The sequence below is a fragment of the Pelobates fuscus genome, chromosome 1 (assembly GCF_036172605.1).
Source record: "Pelobates fuscus isolate aPelFus1 chromosome 1, aPelFus1.pri, whole genome shotgun sequence".
Taxonomy (NCBI): Eukaryota; Metazoa; Chordata; class Amphibia; order Anura; family Pelobatidae; genus Pelobates; species Pelobates fuscus.
The window spans coordinates 235,460,022-235,483,033 of NC_086317.1; the positions used below are offsets into that span (position 1 = coordinate 235,460,022).

General features: G+C 39.3%; 1 protein-coding gene across 3 annotated transcripts in view; it reads right to left on the reverse strand.

The window, feature by feature from the left end:
- Positions 1-1,976: 1,976 nt before the first annotated feature.
- Positions 1,977-23,012, reverse strand: part of INTS2 (integrator complex subunit 2) — a 31,271-nt gene continuing 10,235 nt past the window's right edge. For 2 of the 3 annotated variants that reach the window (XM_063455226.1, XM_063455216.1), the window contains exons 10-24: positions 22,462-22,533; positions 22,240-22,354; positions 19,968-20,036; positions 19,658-19,792; positions 18,511-18,790; positions 15,496-15,600; positions 14,303-14,467; positions 13,310-13,511; positions 12,419-12,544; positions 12,106-12,307; positions 11,403-11,603; positions 7,908-8,015; positions 4,691-4,796; positions 3,091-3,267; positions 1,977-2,905 (exon numbers count right to left, since the gene is read on the reverse strand). In XM_063455226.1, the coding sequence (XP_063311296.1) occupies positions 2,733-2,905; positions 3,091-3,267; positions 4,691-4,796; positions 7,908-8,015; positions 11,403-11,603; positions 12,106-12,307; positions 12,419-12,544; positions 13,310-13,511; positions 14,303-14,467; positions 15,496-15,600; positions 18,511-18,790; positions 19,658-19,792; positions 19,968-20,036; positions 22,240-22,354; positions 22,462-22,533 (2,236 nt within the window). In that variant the 3' untranslated portion in view covers positions 1,977-2,732. The remainder of the gene's footprint in view (positions 2,906-3,090; positions 3,268-4,690; positions 4,797-7,907; positions 8,016-11,402; positions 11,604-12,105; positions 12,308-12,418; positions 12,545-13,309; positions 13,512-14,302; positions 14,468-15,495; positions 15,601-18,510; positions 18,791-19,657; positions 19,793-19,967; positions 20,037-22,239; positions 22,355-22,461; positions 22,534-23,012) is intronic. The other variant, XM_063455235.1, reaches the window with a different exon arrangement.

Consider the following 23,012-nt stretch of genomic DNA (forward strand, 5'->3'; position numbering starts at 1 on the left):
CATCCACCTACCGAAAAGTTTGGGAACCATGGGAACAGTTTGACACATGATTCAGGGGACTTTACACTCAATTAAGCGAAAACAATGGAAAGGATAATAATGACGAGTCAAACAACCCTGTAATATACAACTATGTGACAAATGTTAACAAAGTTTATATTGTTTGTTAAATTCATGTTTTTACTAATTACAAAAAAGAAAAATTGACGGAAACAATGGGCTTCTGCGTAAGCCAAACAAAGCATATGTACTATTGTGTAACTGTCAACACCAAAATAAAGAATTGAAAAAAAAAATTAAAAAAAATAGTTAGTTGGTAGTAAAATATTAAAAATCTAAACACCGCGTGTCTAAAATACACCAGACTGTTTAACCAATCGATATGGAAGAATACTGAGGAATCCAGCTCAATTGAACACACACTAGGTTGTGTTATAAATCGATACTTTGCAAATAAATTACTCAAAGTAACAGATTGGCTGTTAAAAAATATATAGCAACATAGATGGCAAAAGTATCAACTCATCATATGCTAAAGAGTAGCTGTAATATATCCAGATTCATCCAGATAAAGTCATGTACATAAAAGAACCCATAAATGTCCTATATACCTAATTTCTATATGATAGTTCAAAGTCCTAGTACCTAATAAACTCACCCGGACTTAAATGGCCCTATAAGTGTCACAAATGATGAGTAAATCGAAAGGACAGAGAGAAATAGATAAATTAAATTAAAGTAAGAAGTAATGTAAGGGAGGTTTAGCATGTCCACCAAATGAAACACTACGACGGTGGAACGCACGGTGCGTTCCACCGAAGTGACGAATGCGGAAATCCCCATACATGCTGGAACGCATGTGCGTTCCACCAAAATGACGAACGCGGAAGTCTACGCGCAAGCTGGAACGCACGTCACGTTCCGGAACGCAACCCGGAAGCGGAAGAGACTCAGATTGAATCCGACGAGCGGGTGATTTAAATCTGAAGCAAGAAGATGGAAAACAGATGACAGCCAACTGAGGAAGCCTTTTAAAAGGGCGAAACGCGTATTGGACTACTGTTAAGGACTATAAGTCTATCCAGACATCTATCTGGTAAAATTCTTTTAATTTTGATGTTATGTGTCGATTTTTACTAATAAAGCACCCTTTTGGAACCCATCCCTCTGGACCTGGCATTTCTTATACTTTAAACCGGCCAAAGGGAGGAAGGGAGCACTGAGCACTTTAAAGAGGAAAGCACAAAGCACTTCTTAAAGAAAGCACCAAGCCCTAAAGGAAAGAAAAAGGATTTGGACATCCTGAGTCATATGAGGGTATGACTCTAGGCTTGTGAGTTATAATACCTTATTATTTACCCTTGAACCTTTATATTTACTGTGTTGCACTATTTGTTGTACTATTTTGTTTTACAGAACATTGACTGAACATTTAAAAGCTCCACCTTTTTATATGTATGTATAACTATGTATTTTAAGTGCTGTAGGGGATACCACTTTTTAGGTGTTTGAGCACTTTCTTTTATTCACTTCCATATTGTGCACATATCAAGTTGTATTAAAGTTGTTTTGATGCCTATAGTGTCCCTTTAAGTATATATTTTTTAAATGGTGAATTTCAAAATAAATGAGAAAAAAAACAAAAAACAGGTAAATGGGACAAAAATAATAATAATAAAAAAAAAAAAAACAACCTGAAGAGTGTATTAAAATCAATATCCCAAGACAAAATAAATAAAAATGTACTCACATTCATGCATTCCCTGCACAACAGACTGTGCAGGATTTACAATGCTCACAAAACTAGGAAGTGACTGATGTTTCCTTTGGAGTTTTTGCCATAAGCAGCGGGTCTGCAGTTATATACATAATGTGTATATATTTTTTTTAAGAATATTAATATGTAAAGAAAATACACAATGCACTTAAACCAAAAAAAACTGTATAAAAATTTATATTTTAGAACAATTGTACACATTAAATAATTTTGTGGAAGTTGGCAAAAGCCCAGCAGTAAGAAACATACAAACCAAACTACAAAAAAATCATGTTTACAATCCAATCCATATTTACATAGTTTACAAGAACACATGAAATTTAACAATCCTTCACTGTTGTAAATACAGCACTGTTGATAGAAAATTAAGATTCACTTAACTTTTTTGTTTATTTTACACTTCTATGGTTTGAAAAGGCATCACAGCCATTGCTTGTAATATACACCTGGTTACTTGGAACACCATAGGAATGCTGACATTTAGTATTCCTAAAGGGTGTCATATTCTTATATGGAACTCTGATACTTGATCCTTTTCTTAATGTTTGGGAATCGGCAGTGCCAGTATACTAGCTTTTTCAAAGTAATATTATGCACAATAATATTTTGATTCAAATAAATATGCAGTACTTGTTACTTCTAAATATAGCAAAACGTGTGCAATAGGTGAGGTCAATTAAACACAGCACATTTCAATCGCCAAGATTCGCTCAGTCCTCTTTTTCCTGTTTGGTATGAAATCCTGTAGATTGCATTGAGATTCAGTAGTCAAAATTCGCAAAAACAAAAAAAAGCTTTTATCGCCACCTGCAGCTAGATTAAGGCATAGCTATAGCACGGCTGTTTATTAAAATGAAAAGATTGTAAAGTTCACTAAGGCACAATCCTCTGTACTGTTCTTGTTCAGTTAATCTAATGCTTATCCAGGATAAAGGATGAAATAAATAGCTATTCTTTAAACTCCTGTAACACTCATGTTAATTATTTCAATTATGGTGCTTTCAATACGTTGGCACAGCTGCACATCTGGATCCAAACTGTCTGTGTCCTTTACAGCAACAACTGGCAACAATGAAAGCTTGTAAGTATCAGTCCATTCCTTGGGCTTCTCTTTCAGCTGCTGGAGACCTATTTTAAGTTGCAAAAAAAAAATATTTGTAAAATTTAAAAAGGAAATTACATACAATATCTTAGATTTAATTTTACCTACCATCTGATTTTATAACTTTGACCAAATGTGGTTACTTCTAAGTACAAAATATTTGGAGAGAGACACAGAGAGTGTAAGAAGACTTTAAAATACCGCTACTTACGTGTAATGATTGGGTCTACATCCCTCGTCTGAGTAGCTACATTTGATGCACACACTTGACCAATCTGAATGAGTAGTGACATGATATCCTGGTATAACGGAGGAAAAGCTTGGCAGAAGGATATCAAACAAGGCAGCGTTGGCATAAAAAATACATAACGTTTGGCTTGTGTAAGAACTGAAAAGATAAGAAGAAAAAAAAAATCAAATAATTTCCATCATGTACTAAAACTAACGCCAGGTTGTGGCGATCGTGAGGTTAATGCAGCTATTGCCAAGGCGGACCAGATCCAATCCGCCTCCCTCCACCTTGTTGTGAGTTGTGAAGTGGAGAGAAACTAATTGGTGGGCTACTTTGTGTCCCTGTGTGAAGAAAAAAAGATTTAAAGTATCCAGATCCCATTTAGGTCTATTCTATACAAAATAATAATAATAATAATAATAATAATAATAATAGTAATAATCCTTTCCCTGCCCTTTGATCATGGAAAACTTTTGTTATTTAAAGTCAAACTGGTCACACCATATATTAATTCTGTTTTATGACAGGAGCAGGACCAGTGGAAAATTTGCTTGTTGCCCAGTTACTCCACCCACTCAAGCAGAGAGACACACGCTGACTCAAGTAGACAAACGCTGAATCATGCAAACTGGCACAAATGCACTGACGTACACACACATTGCACACTGACCAATGCATGTACACACACATTGCACACTGACCAATGCATGTACACACACACACACACACGGACCCATGAGACAGACAGACACACACACACATCCAGAAACCGAAAGACACGCACACTGACCCATACAGGCTAACACATATACAGAAACACACACCCACCCATAAAGACACACACTAACCCATGCAGACATAAACACACTGATCCAAGCAGACACACACTGATCCAAGCAGACTGACATACACAAACATACTGACTGAAGCAGTCTGACACACATTCTTTGAAACACAGACAGCGAGGACCCATTAACCCTCTTAACTTCATTTTGCATCAGTTCTTGTGTTTTAGGCACATTTACTGTGCCTGGTGGCGCTTTAGTCCTCCAGTCTGAGACTCGCTTCCTGCTATCCTTCTGCCCACTTGTCCCCACGTATAGGGCAAGGGGCAGGAGTGAGCAAATAATGTGCCCTTGCACTGCCACCGCTGTAGATGTTTGGGAGAGGGTTGGGGGGGACCTAGCTTTGCAGGCTGAGGTGGATGCCGGTGTTCTACCAGGCACTCGACAGCAGCCATGTAAGTGCTCTCTAGCGCCTGGTAACAGGGCCGGAGATATGCTCTAAATAATTATTCTAGCTTGAAAGAGGGGCGGCCCAAACCGGCCCTGTACAGGAGTCACAAACGTTCACATCGGGTCCTACAGGCAATAAACCACTTTCAAGGCCTCTGTCAATGTAAATGAAAGTTTTTGATTTCGGTTTGTTCCAGTTAAGGATGACAGCCTCTTGGTGTACACTTCTAAAGTGAGCTTGGTCCTGTTTACATGTAAGTGTAGTAGGCTTTGTCTCTTGGATCGTCTTGCTATAAGTACATAATTTATCTGGAATATACAGTGTTTGGTAATGGAAATTGTACCTGTGAGCAGTGTTCCCATTACATTAATTGCAAGGCGAGCCATGCTAAGAGATTTTGGCAATGCATACTGGATGCACAAATACGAGAGAAGTTGAATAGCGAATATCTGTAAAGACAACAATTGCACAAAGAAGATAAATCACACAGAAACAACAGTAAAAGAGGTTCTTGCAAACAGACGTATGGAAAATATTGCATTACTAACTTAAAGGGACACTATAGTCACCAAAACAACTTGAGCTTAATAATAATAATAATAATAGATCATGCAGTCTCACTGTTCAATTCTCTGCCTTTACCGCAAATTATGTTTAATTTAGTATTTCTTATCTTCTGCTCTGTTAATAGCTTGCTAGACGCTGCAGGAGCCTCCTGTATGTACCGTATATACTCGAGTATAAGACGAGTTTTTCAGCACATTTTGTGCTGAAAAACTCCCACTCGTCTTATACTCGAGTGAGTGTCTGTATTATGGCAATTTTCATTGCCATAATACAGACTGGGGGGAGAGGGGGGCTGGCAGAGCTGTAACTTACCTTCACCGCAGCTCCTGTCAGCTCCCTTCTCTCTCCTCCGTCCGTGCAGCTCCCAGGTCGGCTTCCTCTGCAACTCTCGCGAGAGCCGCGGGGTCAGAGCGTTGCCACGGTTTACCGTGGCAACGCTCCGCGCGGCCGCGAGAGTTGCAGAGGAAGCTGACCTGGGAGCTGCACGGACGGAGGAGAGAGAAGGGAGCTGACAGGAGCTGCGGTGAAGGTAAGTTACAGCTTCCTGCCAGCCCCCCTCCTACAGCCCATCCACTGGACCACCGGGGAGTGAGAGCCCCCCTCCCTGGCCAGCTAACAGGCAGGGAGGGGGGACGAAAAAATAAAAATATTAATAAAACAAATAATAAGAAAAAAAAATATTAAAATAATAACAAAAAAAATAATACAATTAATAATAAAAAAAAAAAATAATTACCTAAAAAAAAATAACAAAAATAAAATATTAAGATAATAATTAAATAATAATTAATAAAATGCCCAACCCCCACCAATGCTCTGCACACACACACTGCACTGCATTCATTATATACACACTGCATTCATACACACTGCACTCATACACACACACTGCACTGCATTCATTATACACACACTGCATACACACTGCACTCATACACACACACTGCACTCATCATTCATTATATACACACTGCACTCATATACACACTGCACTCATATACACACACTGCACTGCATTCATTATACACACTCATATACACACTGCACTCATACACACACTGCACTGCATTCATACACACACACACTGCATTCATACACACACACACTGCACTCATACATATACACTGCACTCATACATACACACACTGCATTCATACACACACTGCACTCATACACACACTGCACTGCATTCATTATACACACACTGCACTCATATACACACACTGCACTCATATACACACACTGCACTCATATACACACACTGCACTCCATTCATTATATACACACTGCACTCCATTCATTATATACACACTGCACTCATACACACTGCATTCATTATATACACACGCTGTAAATAAATATTCAGTTAATATAATTTTTTTAGGATCTAATTTTATTTAGAAATTTACCAGTAGCTGCTTCATTTCCCACCCTAGTCTTATACTCGAGTCAATACGTTTTCCCAATTTTTGGGGGTAAAATTAGGGGCCTCGGCTTATATTCGGGTCGGCTTATACTCGAGTATATACGGTAATTAAAGTTCAATTTGCAGAGCAGGAGATGAAAACGTTTAAAGTAAGTTACCGTATATACTCGAGTATAAGCCGAGTTTTTCAGCACATTTTTTGTGCTGAAAAACCCCAACTCGGCTTATACTCGAGTCAGTGTCTGTATTATGGCAATTTGCATTGCCATAATACAGACAATGGGGGCTGTGGGGGCTGCAGAGAGATGTTACTTACCTTTCCTGCAGCTCCTGTCAGCTCTCTCCTCCTCTGCCGGTCCGTTCAGCTCTTCTGTCAGCTCACAGTGTAAATCTCGCGAGAGCCGCGGCTCTCGCGAGATTTACACTGGGAGCTGACCGAGGTGCTGAACGGACCGGCGGAGGAGGAGAGAGCTGACAGGAGCTGCAGGAAAGGTAAGTAACATCTCTCTGCAGCCCCCACAGCCCCCTCCTACACAGTGCCCATCCACTGGACCACCAGGGAAGGAGAGCCCCCCTCCCTGGCCAGCTAGCAAGCAGGGAGGGGGGACAAAAAAATTTATATATATTAATAATAATAAAAAAATAAAAATAAAAAATAAAATAAAAATAATAAAATAAAAATAATAATAAAATAAAATAATAATAAAAAAAATGTAATGAAACAAAAAAAAATTAAAATAATAATTAAAAAATAAAAATGCCCACCCCCACCAAGGCTCTGCATCACACTCTGCATTACACACACACACTGCACTAATACACACACACTGCATTACACACACACACTGCACTAATACACACACACTGCATTCTCATACACTGCATTCTCATACACACACACACACACTGCATTCTCATACACACACACACACTGCATTCTCATACACACACACACACTGCATTCTCATACACACACACAGCATTCTCATACACACACACACTGCATTCTCATACACACACACACTGCATTCTCATACACACACACACTGCATTCTCATACACACACACACTGCATTCTCATACACACTGCATTCTCATACACACTGCATTCTCATACACACTGCATTCATTATATACACACACTGTAAATAAATATTCAATTAATATAATTTTTTTAGGATCTAATTTTATTTAGAAATTTACCAGCAGCTGCTGCATTTCCCACCCTAGTCTTATACTCGAGTCAATAAGTTTTCTCAGTTTTTTGGGGTAAAATTAGGGGCCTCGGCTTATATTCGGGTCGGCTTATACTCGAGTATATACGGTACATCTAATTGAAAATGAAACCATTTTGTTTTCATGCAGACGGTGTCATTCACAACCAGAGGAGTTGTGGCTAGGGCTTCATGGACAGAAACAAAAGTGATTTAACTCCTAAATGTCAGAGAATTAAGCATTGAGCCTGCAGGGGCATGATCTATACACCAAAACAGCTTTGTTAAGCTAAAGTTGTTTTGGCGACTATAGTGTCCCTCTAATGTTTTCTAACGAACATGAAGGAAATTACCTGCTTCTCCAGTTCAGGCTGAGCTATGAGTTCTGGAATAAAATCCAAACATATGTGCATTGATGGTATTCCAGCAACTGTGAGTGGCAGTAGTTGACATGGATATCCCTGTGACCATAAAAAAAAAAAAAATATATAAAATAAAATATTTAGACATATATTGCTAAACACCATTATTTCTCAGAGTTATTCATTAAAGGACCACTAAAGTCACCCAGACTACTTTATCTCAATGAATGATGGAGTGGTCCTGTAATTTAATCCTTCAAGATAAAACCTTGCCATTTTAAAGAAAGGGCAGTGTTTACCTTGAAGGGTTAGGCATGCTTTTAGTGTCTGCCATACTGACACTAGACACTTTCACTTCATTGAGTGAGTAAAACTTGGTCATGTGATGCAACACCTAATAAAAAAGCATTTGATTTAATGCTTTCTATGAGAAGCATTGGATGCATGTATGGCACTAGCCATGCATGTGCATCGCATTCCCAATATTGGATTGGGCCATCACCAGAGAAACTGATGTTCCTCAAGAATGTTGCTGGAAGTAGAGAGGTGAGCAGCTCCAAGATAGTCTCTGTGATGGAGGTGAGTAAAACAGGTGAGTAAAACCTTTATTTTATTAAAGGACAGTTGCCACCTCAACACAATTCTTGAATATAAAATTATTTTTTCCATCAAGGAAATGGATTCTTTGTTAAATGAGGTATATGTAAAATAATAATAATAATAATAATAATAAAAAAGCAACACTAATTCACCATGGGTCACAGCATTTGAAAACCTCTACATCAGGCATGTCAAATTTGCAGCCCATGGGTCCGCTTTGTGCTGTGCCAGCCACAAGACAGGAAAGATCTTTCCTGTCTGATCCTTGTCTTCCCTCCCACAAGAGGACAGAGGGTCTGTCTGTCTGTAGAGCAGGCCATCCACTCTACCTTCCCTCTCTGATCTCAGTGCCAGAGGAGCGTCTGGCCTGCTTGAGCAGAGAAGAGCAGGGCTGGAACTGGAGGACGCGCGGCTCATTTAGAGGTAGGAGAAAGGGGGATGGGGGATTTTCCTGTGTAGTGTGTTAAATTAGAGAGATGGCAGTGTATTAATTTAAGGGAGGAAGGGGGCCAGTGTAATAATTTGAGGGAGGGAATAGTGTGTTAATTTGTAGGAGGGAGGATGCAGTGTATTAATTTGGAGGTGGGAGGGGGCAAGTGTATTACTGTAGGCCAGACCACTTCAGCGAATTGAAGTGGTCTGGGTGCTGTGTACCTTTTGCATCTAGGGCTGCAATGTAAAAACATTGCGGTTCCAGATAACTGCAATGTTTACATTGCAGCACTAAGTCTGCCCTCAGTGGTTGTCTACCAGACAGCTACTGGGGGGCGCTTCCGGAATCGTAATGGACTTTTGGTCCGTTATCTGACGCTGGACATCCTCATGCTCAGATTTTGATGCAATGCTTTCCTAAGAGGAGGTGTAATGCGCACGCAGCATTTGCAGCGCTCGTCGCGGGACAGAGCTTCGACCCAGCGCCGAGGGATATCGGCACTAGGATAAGGTAAGTAAATAACTGCAGATAACTGCAATGTTTACATTGCAGCACTAAGTCTGCCCTCAGTGGTTGTCTACCAGACAGCTACTGGGGGGCGCTTCCGGAATCGTAATGGACTTTTGGTCCGTTATCTGACGCTGGACATCCTCATGCTCAGATTTTGATGCAATGCTTTCCCAAGAGGAGGTGTAATGCGCACGCAGCATTTGCAGCGCTCGTCGCGGGACAGAGCTTCGACCCAGCGCCGAGGGATATCGGCACTAGGATAAGGTAAGTAAATAACTTTTTTTTACCCTTTATTTAATGGGTGGGGGGAGCCAAAGCAGAGGGATTGGTCGTGCCCCAGGAATACAGCTTTGTATTCCTGGCAGTACAGTATTCCTTTAAATTGTGGAGGGGGAGGGGGAAGGGGGGAGGACAGTGTATTAATTTGAGGGAGGAGGCACTGTATTCATTTGGGGGAGGGAGGGGGCAATGTATTATATTGGGTGAGGTAGTGGGCAGTGTATTAGAGTGGTGGGAGGAGGGGGCAATGTGTTAAATTGGGGGAAGGGCATTATTAAGATCTCTATACAACTAGGGACAGGGACACTCTAGTGCTAGGAATACAGGTTAACATTCCTAACACTATAGTGTTTATTTAAGGTATATATTGTCAGGAATTCTATATAAATAAACTGTAATACAAAACATTACAAATACAAATAAAAAACATTAAATAACAATGGCCATGAGTAGATAATATAACCTTTATTGATATTAAGGTATTCCTATTTTACCTTTAAAAAGGGAATGGGAAACATCTCCCATTTAATACTGTATACAATTATCCTTATATTTAACAAACGTATTTGTGATGTATAGACATAATAAATAGATGTAGAAATCCATGTCTGTTTATCGTGCAACATTGCACCTTCATCTTAGGTCTCTGTCAATGATTTTTGTAAGCTCTATGCCTTGCACCTGCTAGTCACCACAAAGAAAATATAGCGTTGAGTTGAGAAATAAAACAGTAGAGGAGAGTCATCAAAGTGCTCTGTTCTAAAAAAAATCTGATGATGATCTTGGATACTAAAATAGGGGCAATCTCAATGGAAACCAGTGAATCAAGCAGGTACATTTCACTTATGACTCTTCCCTTTTTACAATTTTTGCATCACTTTTTAAATAAATCTCTTGCTAAATCTTTAACATAATTTTAAAATAAAAAAGGTAAGTTATGGGTGATTTTTGTATTTTTATTCAATAGTGTAATTTCCACATAAGTGATAGTTCCTCTTTAAATGAATAGGTACAGATTTTACATAATCATATTAAAGGATCACTATAGGGCCAGGAACACAAACATGTATTCCTGACCCAATAGTTAAAACCCACCATTTAGGTGGCTTGCCCCTCCCCTTAGCCCCCTCAGAATGTGTTAAAACACACCTTATTTTCAGCTCTCCACGGGTCTGTCGGTGCTGGCCCAGCCCACTTAGTGACATCATCAAAATAGACGATTTGTAGCCAATCCAATGTTTTCCCATGCTGTTTTGGCCAATCAGCACCTCCTCATAGAGAAGCACTGAATCAATGCATCTCTATGAGGAAAATTCAGCGTCCCCATGCAGAGCGTAGGGACGCTGAACGGCAGGGCTTACAGCCCAGCCCTGGGCCAGGAAGCCCCTCCAGTGGCTACCTGTGGAGTGGCCACTTGGAGGTGTCCCTAGGGGCAATGTAAACAATGCATTTCCTCTGAAAATGCAGTGTTTACATGAAAATGCCTAAAGGGAGCTAGTATACTCACCAGAACAACTACATTAAGCTGTAGTTGCTCTGGTGATTATAGTGTCCCTAAAGTCTTATGCTAGAATGAGCATAGAATTAAGTTTGTGGTGAAATACATATTGCATGTATTTAGGTATAATCTTTCATAAAGTGTGCATATTAACAACTCTACTAACCTGAAAATGCACCAGCTTAGCGATGTTGGGGTCTGCAATGAACATTTGATGTAGCAAACAACATATAAGACACTGCACCTCTCTAAGGTTACACAACAAATTTTCTTCTTCTTCCAATGGCTGGGAAAGTGTAGGGTCTTGTTTTTTCTCCTCTTCTGTAGGAAGACATATCTCCAGCAATATCTGTACAGCAGCACTATCCTATTATAAAAGAAAGGCATGGAAGCATATTCCCAAATCAGTATAGGTCTCCTGTTCCAAAAACATCTACACCATTTAATTTAGAGTAGACTACTACAAATGAGAAGTACAAACAAAAATCCAGAAAAAAAAAAAACAATAAAAAAAAAAAAAAACAATCACAATATTTGTGTGTACTTAATATGACAGATGGTGCTGCAAAACCATCTGTGCACATGTGCAGTTCATAGCCTTATTAGAATACAGTGTGTAAAGCTACTCACAAAACTAACTGAGGATGGGACTGGCATGAGAACAGCAAAATTATTGCTAGCTTATTCAGCAGCTCCATTCCTGAGCGGAAATCCCACAGATTAGCCTCTTAAACCAAAAGGGTAAGTTATTGAAAATATGTTACCTATACACCCATATTTAGGCAACTAGAAGAGAAAAAAAATACTCTGTAAAATGACATCCCAGCATTTGGAAAACAGTTATGAAAATGTATTTTCAGAATATATACCTGAGCAGCAAGCAATGCATTTTTCAGTTCTTCTCTAGTAACTTCCATAGTCTCTGACTGTCCTGCCAGGCCTACTGCATTATTCGGTGATGGTTTAATATCCTGATCTGCTGTCTCTTTGAGGTACGAGTTCAAGTAAGCCTTTGATGCCAAAAGATACCCATTCAGCATATGCAGAGTGATATCAATAAGTGGGGGGCACCTAGAGATAAACAGAAAACAAAAAACACCAATATTCATACAAAATTACACAGTGGTTTATACAAGACAACTGGACAATTTTAAAGCAAAAAGAAAGTACAGGAATACCAACCTTTGTATTCTAGCATCACATCGTAGTACAATGAGAGGGTCAATCATCAAATCATTCTGTGTGTACTTGTGTTGTCGAACTAACTTTAATGGAGGTTGTAATGCATTCACCGTCATCACCCACAACCTAGTGGAAAGTTAATTATGGTTTACTTGCTTAAACATATATATATTATCATATTCATAAAGCATAGTTAGATTTATATTTATATATATATATATATATATATATATATATATATATATTTCTAAATTAATGTGCATGTAAGGGAAATAATAAAATATGACACCTACAACCAACAAATCTATGTTAGAGTAAGCACAGCACTTACACCATATTCAGCACGCATAATGACAAAATGATCATTCAAAATACATGTTCACACCCACATCACATGCAGCACCCATTAGAGATAACATGTTGCTTTTAGCAGACAACAGACTAACCTAGCTGCACAAAGCAGCAGTATTGCACTCAGTTAAAAAAAATGGCAGACAACAGACTTACCTAGCTGAACAAAGCAGCAGTAACTGGCAGACAACACAGTATTAATGGTGAAATTCTGTCATATATTGTTGACTACTACTAGATAATTATACATCTGTAAGGTGGAGAACTGCTAAAATAATGTGGAAACACGCAAACAAAAAATGTTCACCCATGAAAACCAACATTATGTCGGACTCTGCTTTTTCATTGTATATTATTCTAGTAATGTAACACTTACTGAGAGCACCAATGTGTATATTATGTATTCAAACATAATATACACACACACTATAAATCTGAATAAATAAAATAAGAAGACGACAACTTTTTTTGGAGTAAGAACTAAATTGAATATTCCTTATATTTCATCATGGAGAATTGGTCTTGAACCAATTCCATTACCTTCTAGGCATTACAGTATTCAATGTCATCCAGAGCTTGTTGATAGTTTGAAGGATCCTTCGTGGGACACCAACATTCAGAAGCTGGCTCATGTTAGCAGTGAGCACCTCAGCATAAGGGATGAGGGCACTGGCACTAAGCAAGGTTAGGTGTTCCAGGATTTGCATTACTTGGGTGTGGTTGCACTGTAGCAGTGAGAAAGCTTGAACAGCAAAAACAGAAAAGTAAGAATACACTGTTATTCTTCTTTAAAAATATAAGTCACAAATGAATCAGTTTACTAAACACAAAGTGTTCTCTTCCAGGAAATAATTCAGACTACATGATATATTTAGAGCCCAAAGAGGCAGCAATATTCCATTGTCTGCTCCGCTTCTGTATAATCGGATTCTCTCCTCACAGTCTCAGGATACCATACCAAACATTTATTTTATCAATGATAATCTAGTTTCACGTACCCTGAGCTTTACAATGCAATATTCACTAACTAAACATCAAATGGTACACCTCTCTGACCTGGAAGCACCCATTTCACCATTTCACTTTATTTGTGGCATTCCTAACATATCAGATATACTGTATGTTATTTGCAGTGGTAATGATGGCCAATTTCATAATACTCATTACTGGGATCCATATAAACATATTGGAGTTTAAGAGACATTTACTTGTCCTACAAGTATCACTTTATCTCCTACTACAACTAGCGGTTCAACCAAATCACCACAAGGGGAAATAGTAACCACTATCAGCCTATTTAAATACAACATATGCTGCATTCCTCCATTAACACTTTTACATAATAAGGGTAACGCAGAATCTTAATATAGGTAATGAATCATATTAAAAATTATTAAATCTTTTAATTGTTGCCCTGAGAATGAAAACTCTAAAGATTTGGTATTACCAGGGTTCACTGTTTTGTATTTTAATTATTAGAAAGATTTCTACACTAGCGCCTCAAAAATAACACTGATGGTATTAATGTCATACCTTCCTGGAGCTGTTTAGGAGAATGACTTTTTGCAGAACTGGTCAGCAACATTCGTCTTAACAGAGCATCAGTTCCAGTAATCTCTTCTTCGCAGATCCAATCATCCACAATGCAAAGATGAGGGTAATTCGTAGCAAGCAGACGCAGCAAAGCAGAATGTAAACCTGGAAAGGACAATGGCAGAGTTTCTGCTTATTTAACACAACAGATAGAATTAAAATTAAACTTTTGCAAATATGTTATATAATGCAGTCACAAAAAACAAACAGTAAGGTCACTTGCGTTGCTTTACCCTTAACAGATATAAAAAAAAATAAAAAAAATGGATGGATTTACTGTATTCATATATGACATAAAAGCTTAACTCCCACAATGTGCACCCAGCTCTTACAGCTTCCTGTCTTTCCATGCCATACATTGCAATAAGTGTGAAATTTCAAAGTGGATTTTCAACTTTAAGTTCTGCTATTTTGGCTTTAAAACTTGAAAATTCTCTTCAAATTTTAGACAATTCACACGTTAGTGAAAAACTAGGTGTACGTGTTGCTGCCTGATCAATCAGTTGTTCAGGTTGGACTATATTACACCTAAGGCTAAAATTTCACAATCTTTCTCTTTATCCAGTATACTGTGTGTAATATGAGGCTACAGAAGAGCACCAATTGTAGAGACATAACGTAAATTCATTAAAAAATAAACAATGAACATGTGCCTTGCAAGTTGATGTAAACCTTCAAAACAAAATGTATAAATTTCAGAACTGACAAAGCATATTTCCAGTTAAATATCACCAGCAATTGAAGTGGCCTACATTCTTTCAATTCTAACGTTTATCTATCCAATGCTGGCTAAACATTACATATTGTTACTCGCAATGAGAGGCTGACACACCCAGCCAATCCTTCTCTTTTACCAAAGCGGCTAAATACAGGAAATAGATGGCATTGTGAGGGGACATGTGGTAATTAAACCATTTCAAAATAATTTAACTTTAAATGTAAGGCAAGAGGGCACATGGGACTTCACCAAATGAATGTTGTTATGGGGTTGAAGTGTCCTTTTAAAATACCACTGTCTCTTGGACATATGTGCTTGCATTGTGGTTTAATTAAAGCCAAACAATTCATTACATAAAACTTTAATATACATAGATGCATAAAACATATTTTATAGAATGAATCAAAACACATACCTCCCAGTTCCTGCTGTAGACCATGTGCTTGTCGAATAAGATATTTTATTGGAATCTGGTCCATGAGTGCTGAAGAATAAGATTTTGGTTTTCTTTGCATGGCTGCTGTATGTGATAGAAAAAGTAAACTTTTATTTATTTAAGAGACAGCTCCTGCGGTTTCCATTATTTGGGCCTAAGGTTGCAATTGTTTTGCTAATTCAACCAAATTGACAGTTTAGTGAATAGACCGCTAGGAAACATTTTCTGTTTGCCATATCATGTCTGGCAAGCAGAGGGCTAGCATTCATAGTGAAATTATCCTCACATGGGCTTTGCCAAAACGAGGGAACAAGGGGGGGCGGGGCTGGACCGCCAAGATGGACGGTCGCAGGAACGATCAGCTCCTGAAATTCATAATCTATGAAGCCAATATTCCATGCCTTCTGACAAACTTACCTACCTGTAGCTGCGACCCTCAATGAACACGGGCTGCTGGATCAGAGGAGAGGCTTGCTCCCGGAGTTTTAGTCCCTCGGAGGAGAGATCCCTGCTGACTCCAGCTGGTCCTTCTCCGGCGGTGAGTGGGGCAGACGGCCGCTGCCCCACTATCCTGCCTAACGTGGCCCGACAGACACTCTTGATCGGGCGGATCTGGTCCTGTTACCCCCCCCCTCTGGACCGGGGGGATATCCCGGTCCCCACAGGTGACAGCCTGAACTGCCACAAAGCCCAACTACCAACCCAGCAGTGAAAGGCAAACAAAGCAGCACAAGACAAGATGGCCGACAACGCGCAGCCACGTGTGCAACTACAGGGCGAGACGACCAAGAACAACCGGGTGCCGACGCCATAGACCCTGAACAAGTCCCTGAGTTCCCCCCAGGACAAAACAGCGAAACCCCCCGAGCAGCCCTCAGTTCTACCACAGACGAGAGCGGGTGGGTGGGTGGCGGGCGGAGAGTGGGTCTCCCCTGGACACCCCCTACATTGCAGAGCTAGGACCCACACGATGGGCCCACCAGGGACATAACCCCGAAGCATCGGCCACCGGCACAGTGGACCCAACGCCAAGAACGGCGGCTTCCCACCGGGACACACTGCAGCCTTCCGCAAGGACAAGACCCGGCCTCCCACAGGAGATACCCGGTCTGTGGCCAGACGATGCAGGCTTTCAAGACGGCCTAGGGCTTTGGGGAGAGCTAGCCCGAGCTCTGCCTTCCGAACACACTCTGCCCTCCAGACCTACTGTCAAGCCGAGGCAAGCGGTTCGGGGACTCCCACACCAACCTGATATACTGTTCATGCACCTGCTAGCACACACAGCCCCGCAAGCGACTACACACACACCTGACAACATGGCAACCCCACTTGCAGGCACATCCAGCACGACGCACCATAAGGCAGATACACACTCCACATACTCCTGGCACAGCCACCCACAAGGCTCCGACTGCACACGAGCATGCACGCCACCTGAGGGTCTACCAGACTCGGGAAACAGCACCAAATCTTAGAACACATTAGGCCCTGGAACCCGTGGCAATTTTAGATAAGCGATTACACACTCATGCAACTATAGCCTGACCACTTAGACATCATAACATTTAAGCTTCATGTCTGTACTCACTCACTTAAAAGAAAAATGTGCAAGTTATATCTATGCTCCTAATGCTGTACAAAATGCACTTGAGGACTGCTGTCGGGGCACCACAAGCTTATGTGATACAATCAAATATGCACAATAAAAATATTAAAATATAAAAAACAAAACAAAAAAAAGACGAGGGAACAAAATACTAATTTTTAAAACATAAATGCTCTCATCAGAAAGGTATGTACAAAAATGACTAAATATTTAATAAAAATGGTATCCTGACACAGCTGCTTTCAGAATATCTGTAAACCTATTCAAAAATTACATGAAACACATTTTCATTTGTAAATATAAACATCTGAGTATTATGCAAAATGCATGTTTATAATTTTACAGAAGAAGAGTTAAGCAAACACACAAAGAACACATTTCAAATCTTAAAAATACCAAATCACATAAAAGCTTAAGCAAAGCTCCATTTCAGTTGCTAAGCTTTACCCACAGTCAAATGAATTGAAAAGAAGGGAAAACAAAAGGTGTCAAAAACAGGGTAGAACAATATGGCAGCATTCGGATATTGATATCAAATATCTAGGCTAGGCAACACGGCAATATAAAAATTAAAATACGAGGAACAAAAAAGCTCTCCTCACAGCTCTGCGCAACAAGACACCCTACCTGTTTGAGAACACTGAACTAACATTCTACCAAGGTCTCTCAAGGTCCACCCTGCAATGGAGGCGATCACTCCACTCTATCACTACTCAACAGAGAAGCTGGTGTCACTTATCGCTGGGCAACAACGAGATCTCTGGTGGAGGAAGCATCAGCCATGTTTCGGGCACTTGGACTACCTGCACCAGACAGGAGGTCAAAAACAGCACTCACAGCTGGGAACCAACCACCATGGTCCCCTTCATCCCACGTTCACAACCGACAATGCAAATAGGAACTTGACTAGGAAGAAAGCGGATACTACTTCGAGATACTGTGGGCTGCATTATAAGTTTATCATTTAAACATTGTATTCATTGCTTTATTGTTCTGTTGGTTTGAGTTCAATTCACCAGGTCAAATACCCATGTGACCAACTCATCTTAAATAATATGTAACACTAATATAGTATGTAATAGGACGCGACTGTATTGCTTGTTTTCCCCCCAAAAAAGTTAGGAAGCTATGAATTTCAAGAGTGCATGACGTAATACTGCAAATGTAATGTGTGCCTATCTACCCTTGCACCGTCCCTTTATTTTTTTTGTACCCTACACACCATTGCCTCAATAAAATAAAGAATGACAACAACAAATACATGAAGAAAATATATAAATAAATTAATATAAAAATCACACACATTCACATACGATGGTTTAATTTGCATACCAAATGGAAAAGAATGAAAGAGAGCAATAGTGAGATTATTTTCTAAGATTACCAACCTAGCGTCTTTGAATTTGCTAAAAGGGCATCCTCATACGATAGGACGTAATACAGCACCAAGAGCTGAGCTGTGATTTTGTGTCGCGGATTAAACCGGGAACTTTCCCCTACCGGTTGGAACACCTTTAATACTTCCTGTTCTGTGATAGGCTTGTTGGTGGCTTCTGGACTGGACTTTGTGGCAGGGGTAATGATAGAGTTTATGTAAACATCAATAAGAGGTAATAACTGCTGATGCAGTGGTGTGGATGTTTCACAAAGCTGTGTGTATATCCAGTCCTGTAATAAACCACAAATAAAGTAAAAACATAAAACACTATTGTATAGTAAGAGATTGCTCTAAACATAAAAAAATTAGTAAAATTAATACAAAACAAACATTTTTCTTCGAGTCATAGGCTAAAAGAGGCAAGCAGGTATTGAAAAGGATTTAAAAGACTCAGCTATATTTGTGTAATATGTGCAGTAATTAAACATAAGAGCTCAGACAAATTTAACTGGTTCAGATGTCATCACAATCACATGGCCTGGAAGGGCCGGATTGGCTGCAAGGGCGATCGCCAGAAAAGTTAAGTATGCCAGGCTGGGGGGGGAAAGGGTCTGCAGACCGTTACAGCATACTATATTCGATGTTAAAGTCATCCTTTTTCAGGACGGCATAGTACACAGTAACAACGTTAAGGGACTAAAGAGACACTATAGGCACAAAATAAACTTTAGATTAATTTAGCGTAATAAACCCTGCTGTTAAATTGCTCAGTTATCTGTCATCACTTTGTTTATACAGTCCTAACCACACCTCCCTTCTACTTACACAGTCAATAAATCAGTAGAGTCCAGGCTGGCAGCCTAAATCTTATTTTACCCAGTGGTATTATGTTAGATGTGTTAAGGTGTGCATATGTATGCAGAGAGTGTACTTTTCCTTTTATTTTGTTATTCTTCATTATATCTCTATATCTAAAAAAAACGGTCTTTCCAAATGTCAAAATATTACATAATTTTAAAAGGGTTTCCAGAAATATTAAATCAGCTGAAAAGCTTATCCAAAAATATTAACACCAAGGACAATATTGGCAAAGTCTTATGAAGGTGTTTTGCAGGTTTTAAAAGTGTGTATTACAATTGTCATACAAGCCTTTTTACCTTGATAGACACTTTATGCTTTGTGAATGCTCGGCTTCTCAAAAGCTGGTATATACAGTGAATGGGTAGAAATCCAGTGATGTTAGCACTCAGGTTGCTTGTTACAGGTACTCGAACTGCATGTGCTGTAACAACCTGGAGGGTGGGGGGGAGAGAGAGGAAATAGCCCTTCAATATTTACATATAATAGTCTCAAATGTACAGTCAACCACCAATATACAATCAAAAGGAGTGGGGGCTGGGTGAAAGAGAAAAAACAAACAAAAAAAACACGACTTGTTCCCACGTAATATAAAATGTGAGTCCTCACCTGTTCTGTAAATATCTCCTGAGTGAAAATTGTCTTCATTCTACTAAGAGAGTTCGATTTAATCACAATCTGGGGGAAAGAAAATATTCAGTAGCAATAATAGACAATACATAAATGGGATATTTACTTTTTTCACTGAAATCGCTAAATTAGTACTCCCCTTCTGCATTATATATATCAATTTTATGCCACTAAAGACAAAATTCATTGGCCGAGCACTCTCAGCCAATCAATTCGTTCATCAGACGAATAGAAGTTATATTGCCAATGCAGAAGAAGGAAATTCAGCTTTGGTGATATCTGTGAGGTGCTGGATTGAGATAAGTGACAAACCATTAGAAGAAAATGCCAGTGAAATCCTGGCACCATAACCACATCCACTGCTATATTCTGAACATAAACCTCAGCTTAGTGAAGCTGTTGTCTTACAAGATAATACATTGAAGAAGCACCTACAAAAGTAATGTTTCCAGATCCAGCTGTGCAAGGTTTGAAAGTGTCCATTTTAATTTATTTCAGATAATTTATGGTATTAAAGGAACACTATAGTCACCTAAATTACTTTAGCTAAATAAAGCAGTTTTAGTGTATAGATCATTCCCCTGCAATTTCACTGCTCAATTCACTGCCATTTAGGAGTTAAATCACTTTGTTTCTGTTTATGCAGCTCTAGCTACACCTCCCCTGGCTATGATTGACAGAGCCTGCATGAAAAAAAAACGGGTTTCACTTTAAAACAGATGTAATTTACCTTTAATTGTATCTCAATCTCTAAATTGAACTTTAATCACATACAGGAGGCTCTTGCAGGGTCTAGCAAGCTATTAACATAGCAGGGGATAAGAAAATCTTAATTAAACAGAACTTGCAATAAATAAAGCCTAAATAGGGCTCTCTTTACAGGAAGTGTTTATGGAAGGCTGTGCAAGTCACATGCAGGGAGGTGTGACTAGGGTTCATAAACAAATGGATTTAACTCCTAAATGGCAGATTATTGAGCAGTGAGGCTTCAGGGGCATGTTCTATACACCAAAACTGATGCATTAAGCTAAAGTTGTTCAGGTGACTATAGTGTCCCTTTAATGCTTTATACTTTCAGGAATAGATTTTATTCTACCTGTCTTGCTTCTCACCGTGACATCCAGACGGCCAGACTGCCTTTAAGTCACAGCAGTTCCTATTCCTTGGAGTATTTCTAGCCCTGTTCTACCTTACTATGTCTGCAGCACTGGGGGCTGAACTTCTTCTGCGGTCATTGCATGTGCTTCACCTGAGACAGATCAGTAATCAGCTGAGTATATAAGCACTGCCTCTCCCTGGGAACTTTATCATGTCTTTGATCCTGGTATATATGTTCAGTTACTGTTTCCAAGTCTCCTGAACTTGTACTCCATATTAACCCCGGCTTCTGACTTTGTTTATCCTGGCCTCAGGCATCCTTTGACTTCGGCTATCCCTCGACTATTCTGCTGTTTGTGTCCTTGTCAGTACTGAATTGGAATCACCTTTCCTGCACAACCCCCGTGCACAGATTCACAGCCCAGGTGGCTTCTTACCTACTCACCTTGGACTATGTCTATCTGCAAGGGTGAGAATATATATCTGCGCTAGACTCCCACCTCAGGTAAAATCTTGACACTACCAAGGTGAACAGTTACACTTTAAGTGTGCAGTAAGTGTACTCACATCTTTATGTATACATAAAGGTGGGAGTAACACCGTGAAATGTCTTGAAATATAGGCATTAGGAAAAAGTAACAAAGGAGGAGTATATAGTGTAGTATGTAAAATTTAAGTGGGAGTATAAATAAAGCGCTATCAGTTTGCTCTACTTCTGTGCACTTGGGCGGTATAATCCCCACCCAAGTATATGCGGTGTATCTTTTGTATGTAAAATAAACACAATAGACACCAATATAGTGTACGATGTATAGTACAACAGGCCTGATGAGTAAATAAATATAGGAAGACACATTTATTCAAGCTGTCTCGTGTCCCCCACGCTATTTACTGGACATTTGAGGACATTTCAGGGTGTTACTCCCATCTTTATGTTTATCCATCCTATCTCTGACTAGAAATAAGAGAGTCTGGATGTGGTGGTTTGAGATGCCGTCTCTACTTCACAAATACATCTCAAGCATCAGAAACTTACTGTCCCCTTTATTCTTTAGAATATAAATGGACATATGTCACTATCACAAGAGAAAAAAAAAAAACACCTTAACAACATGCCTCCCCTATTCTAAAGCATTCATGGACTTTCAGTCACCTTCATTCCAAGAGTGGAACAGACCAAATCAATGATGGCACTGAGCTGATTGCTATGAAAATACATAGCAACCAATAGCAGCATCTCTCCAAATGATGCAGACACACCAGCAGTACTGTAAAAAATACAAAAACAAAAAATCATTCAGAAGAGAAGGAAAAACACCTCTTAATATACATACACTTGATCTGTACAATTTATAATACATTAAAACAAACTCACCTTTCAAAATAAGCCTCCTCTTTTATCATCCAGTTTAACCACAACAACATCAGCTGTTCTTGTTCTGGTGTGCTGCAAAATAACATATGTTGAAAAAAAAATTAATTATCTATTTTTGGTAGGCAGGGTGGGGGGTACTAATGGCTATTTAACATTTAAACAACATGTGATACTTAACCTTAATATACCAGAGCCACTACAGCTTAATTTTTGTTTGTTATAAACAGGGTAGTACAATTACTTTTTAGGTCTATTCAGCCAAAAATCATGGTACAGTCATATATTGGTGAGTTTGGTTAGGAGACTTGCCAGGTTAGGTAACTTACACTAAAATCATAATACAATACAAGACTGTGTCGGTATTAAACACGCTGGACGCACATGAAAGGCATTCATCCTCTGTAGATTGCTAAACAAGAGCATGTATCGGTGGGTTGGGTAGTTAGGAGACCTGCCCCTTAGGAGTTACAGGAGGTGCATGTACAATTAACAGACTAGATATTAGTCAAACATTCTCAGGCTAACTTTGTAGGTCTATATTGTTCATGGAG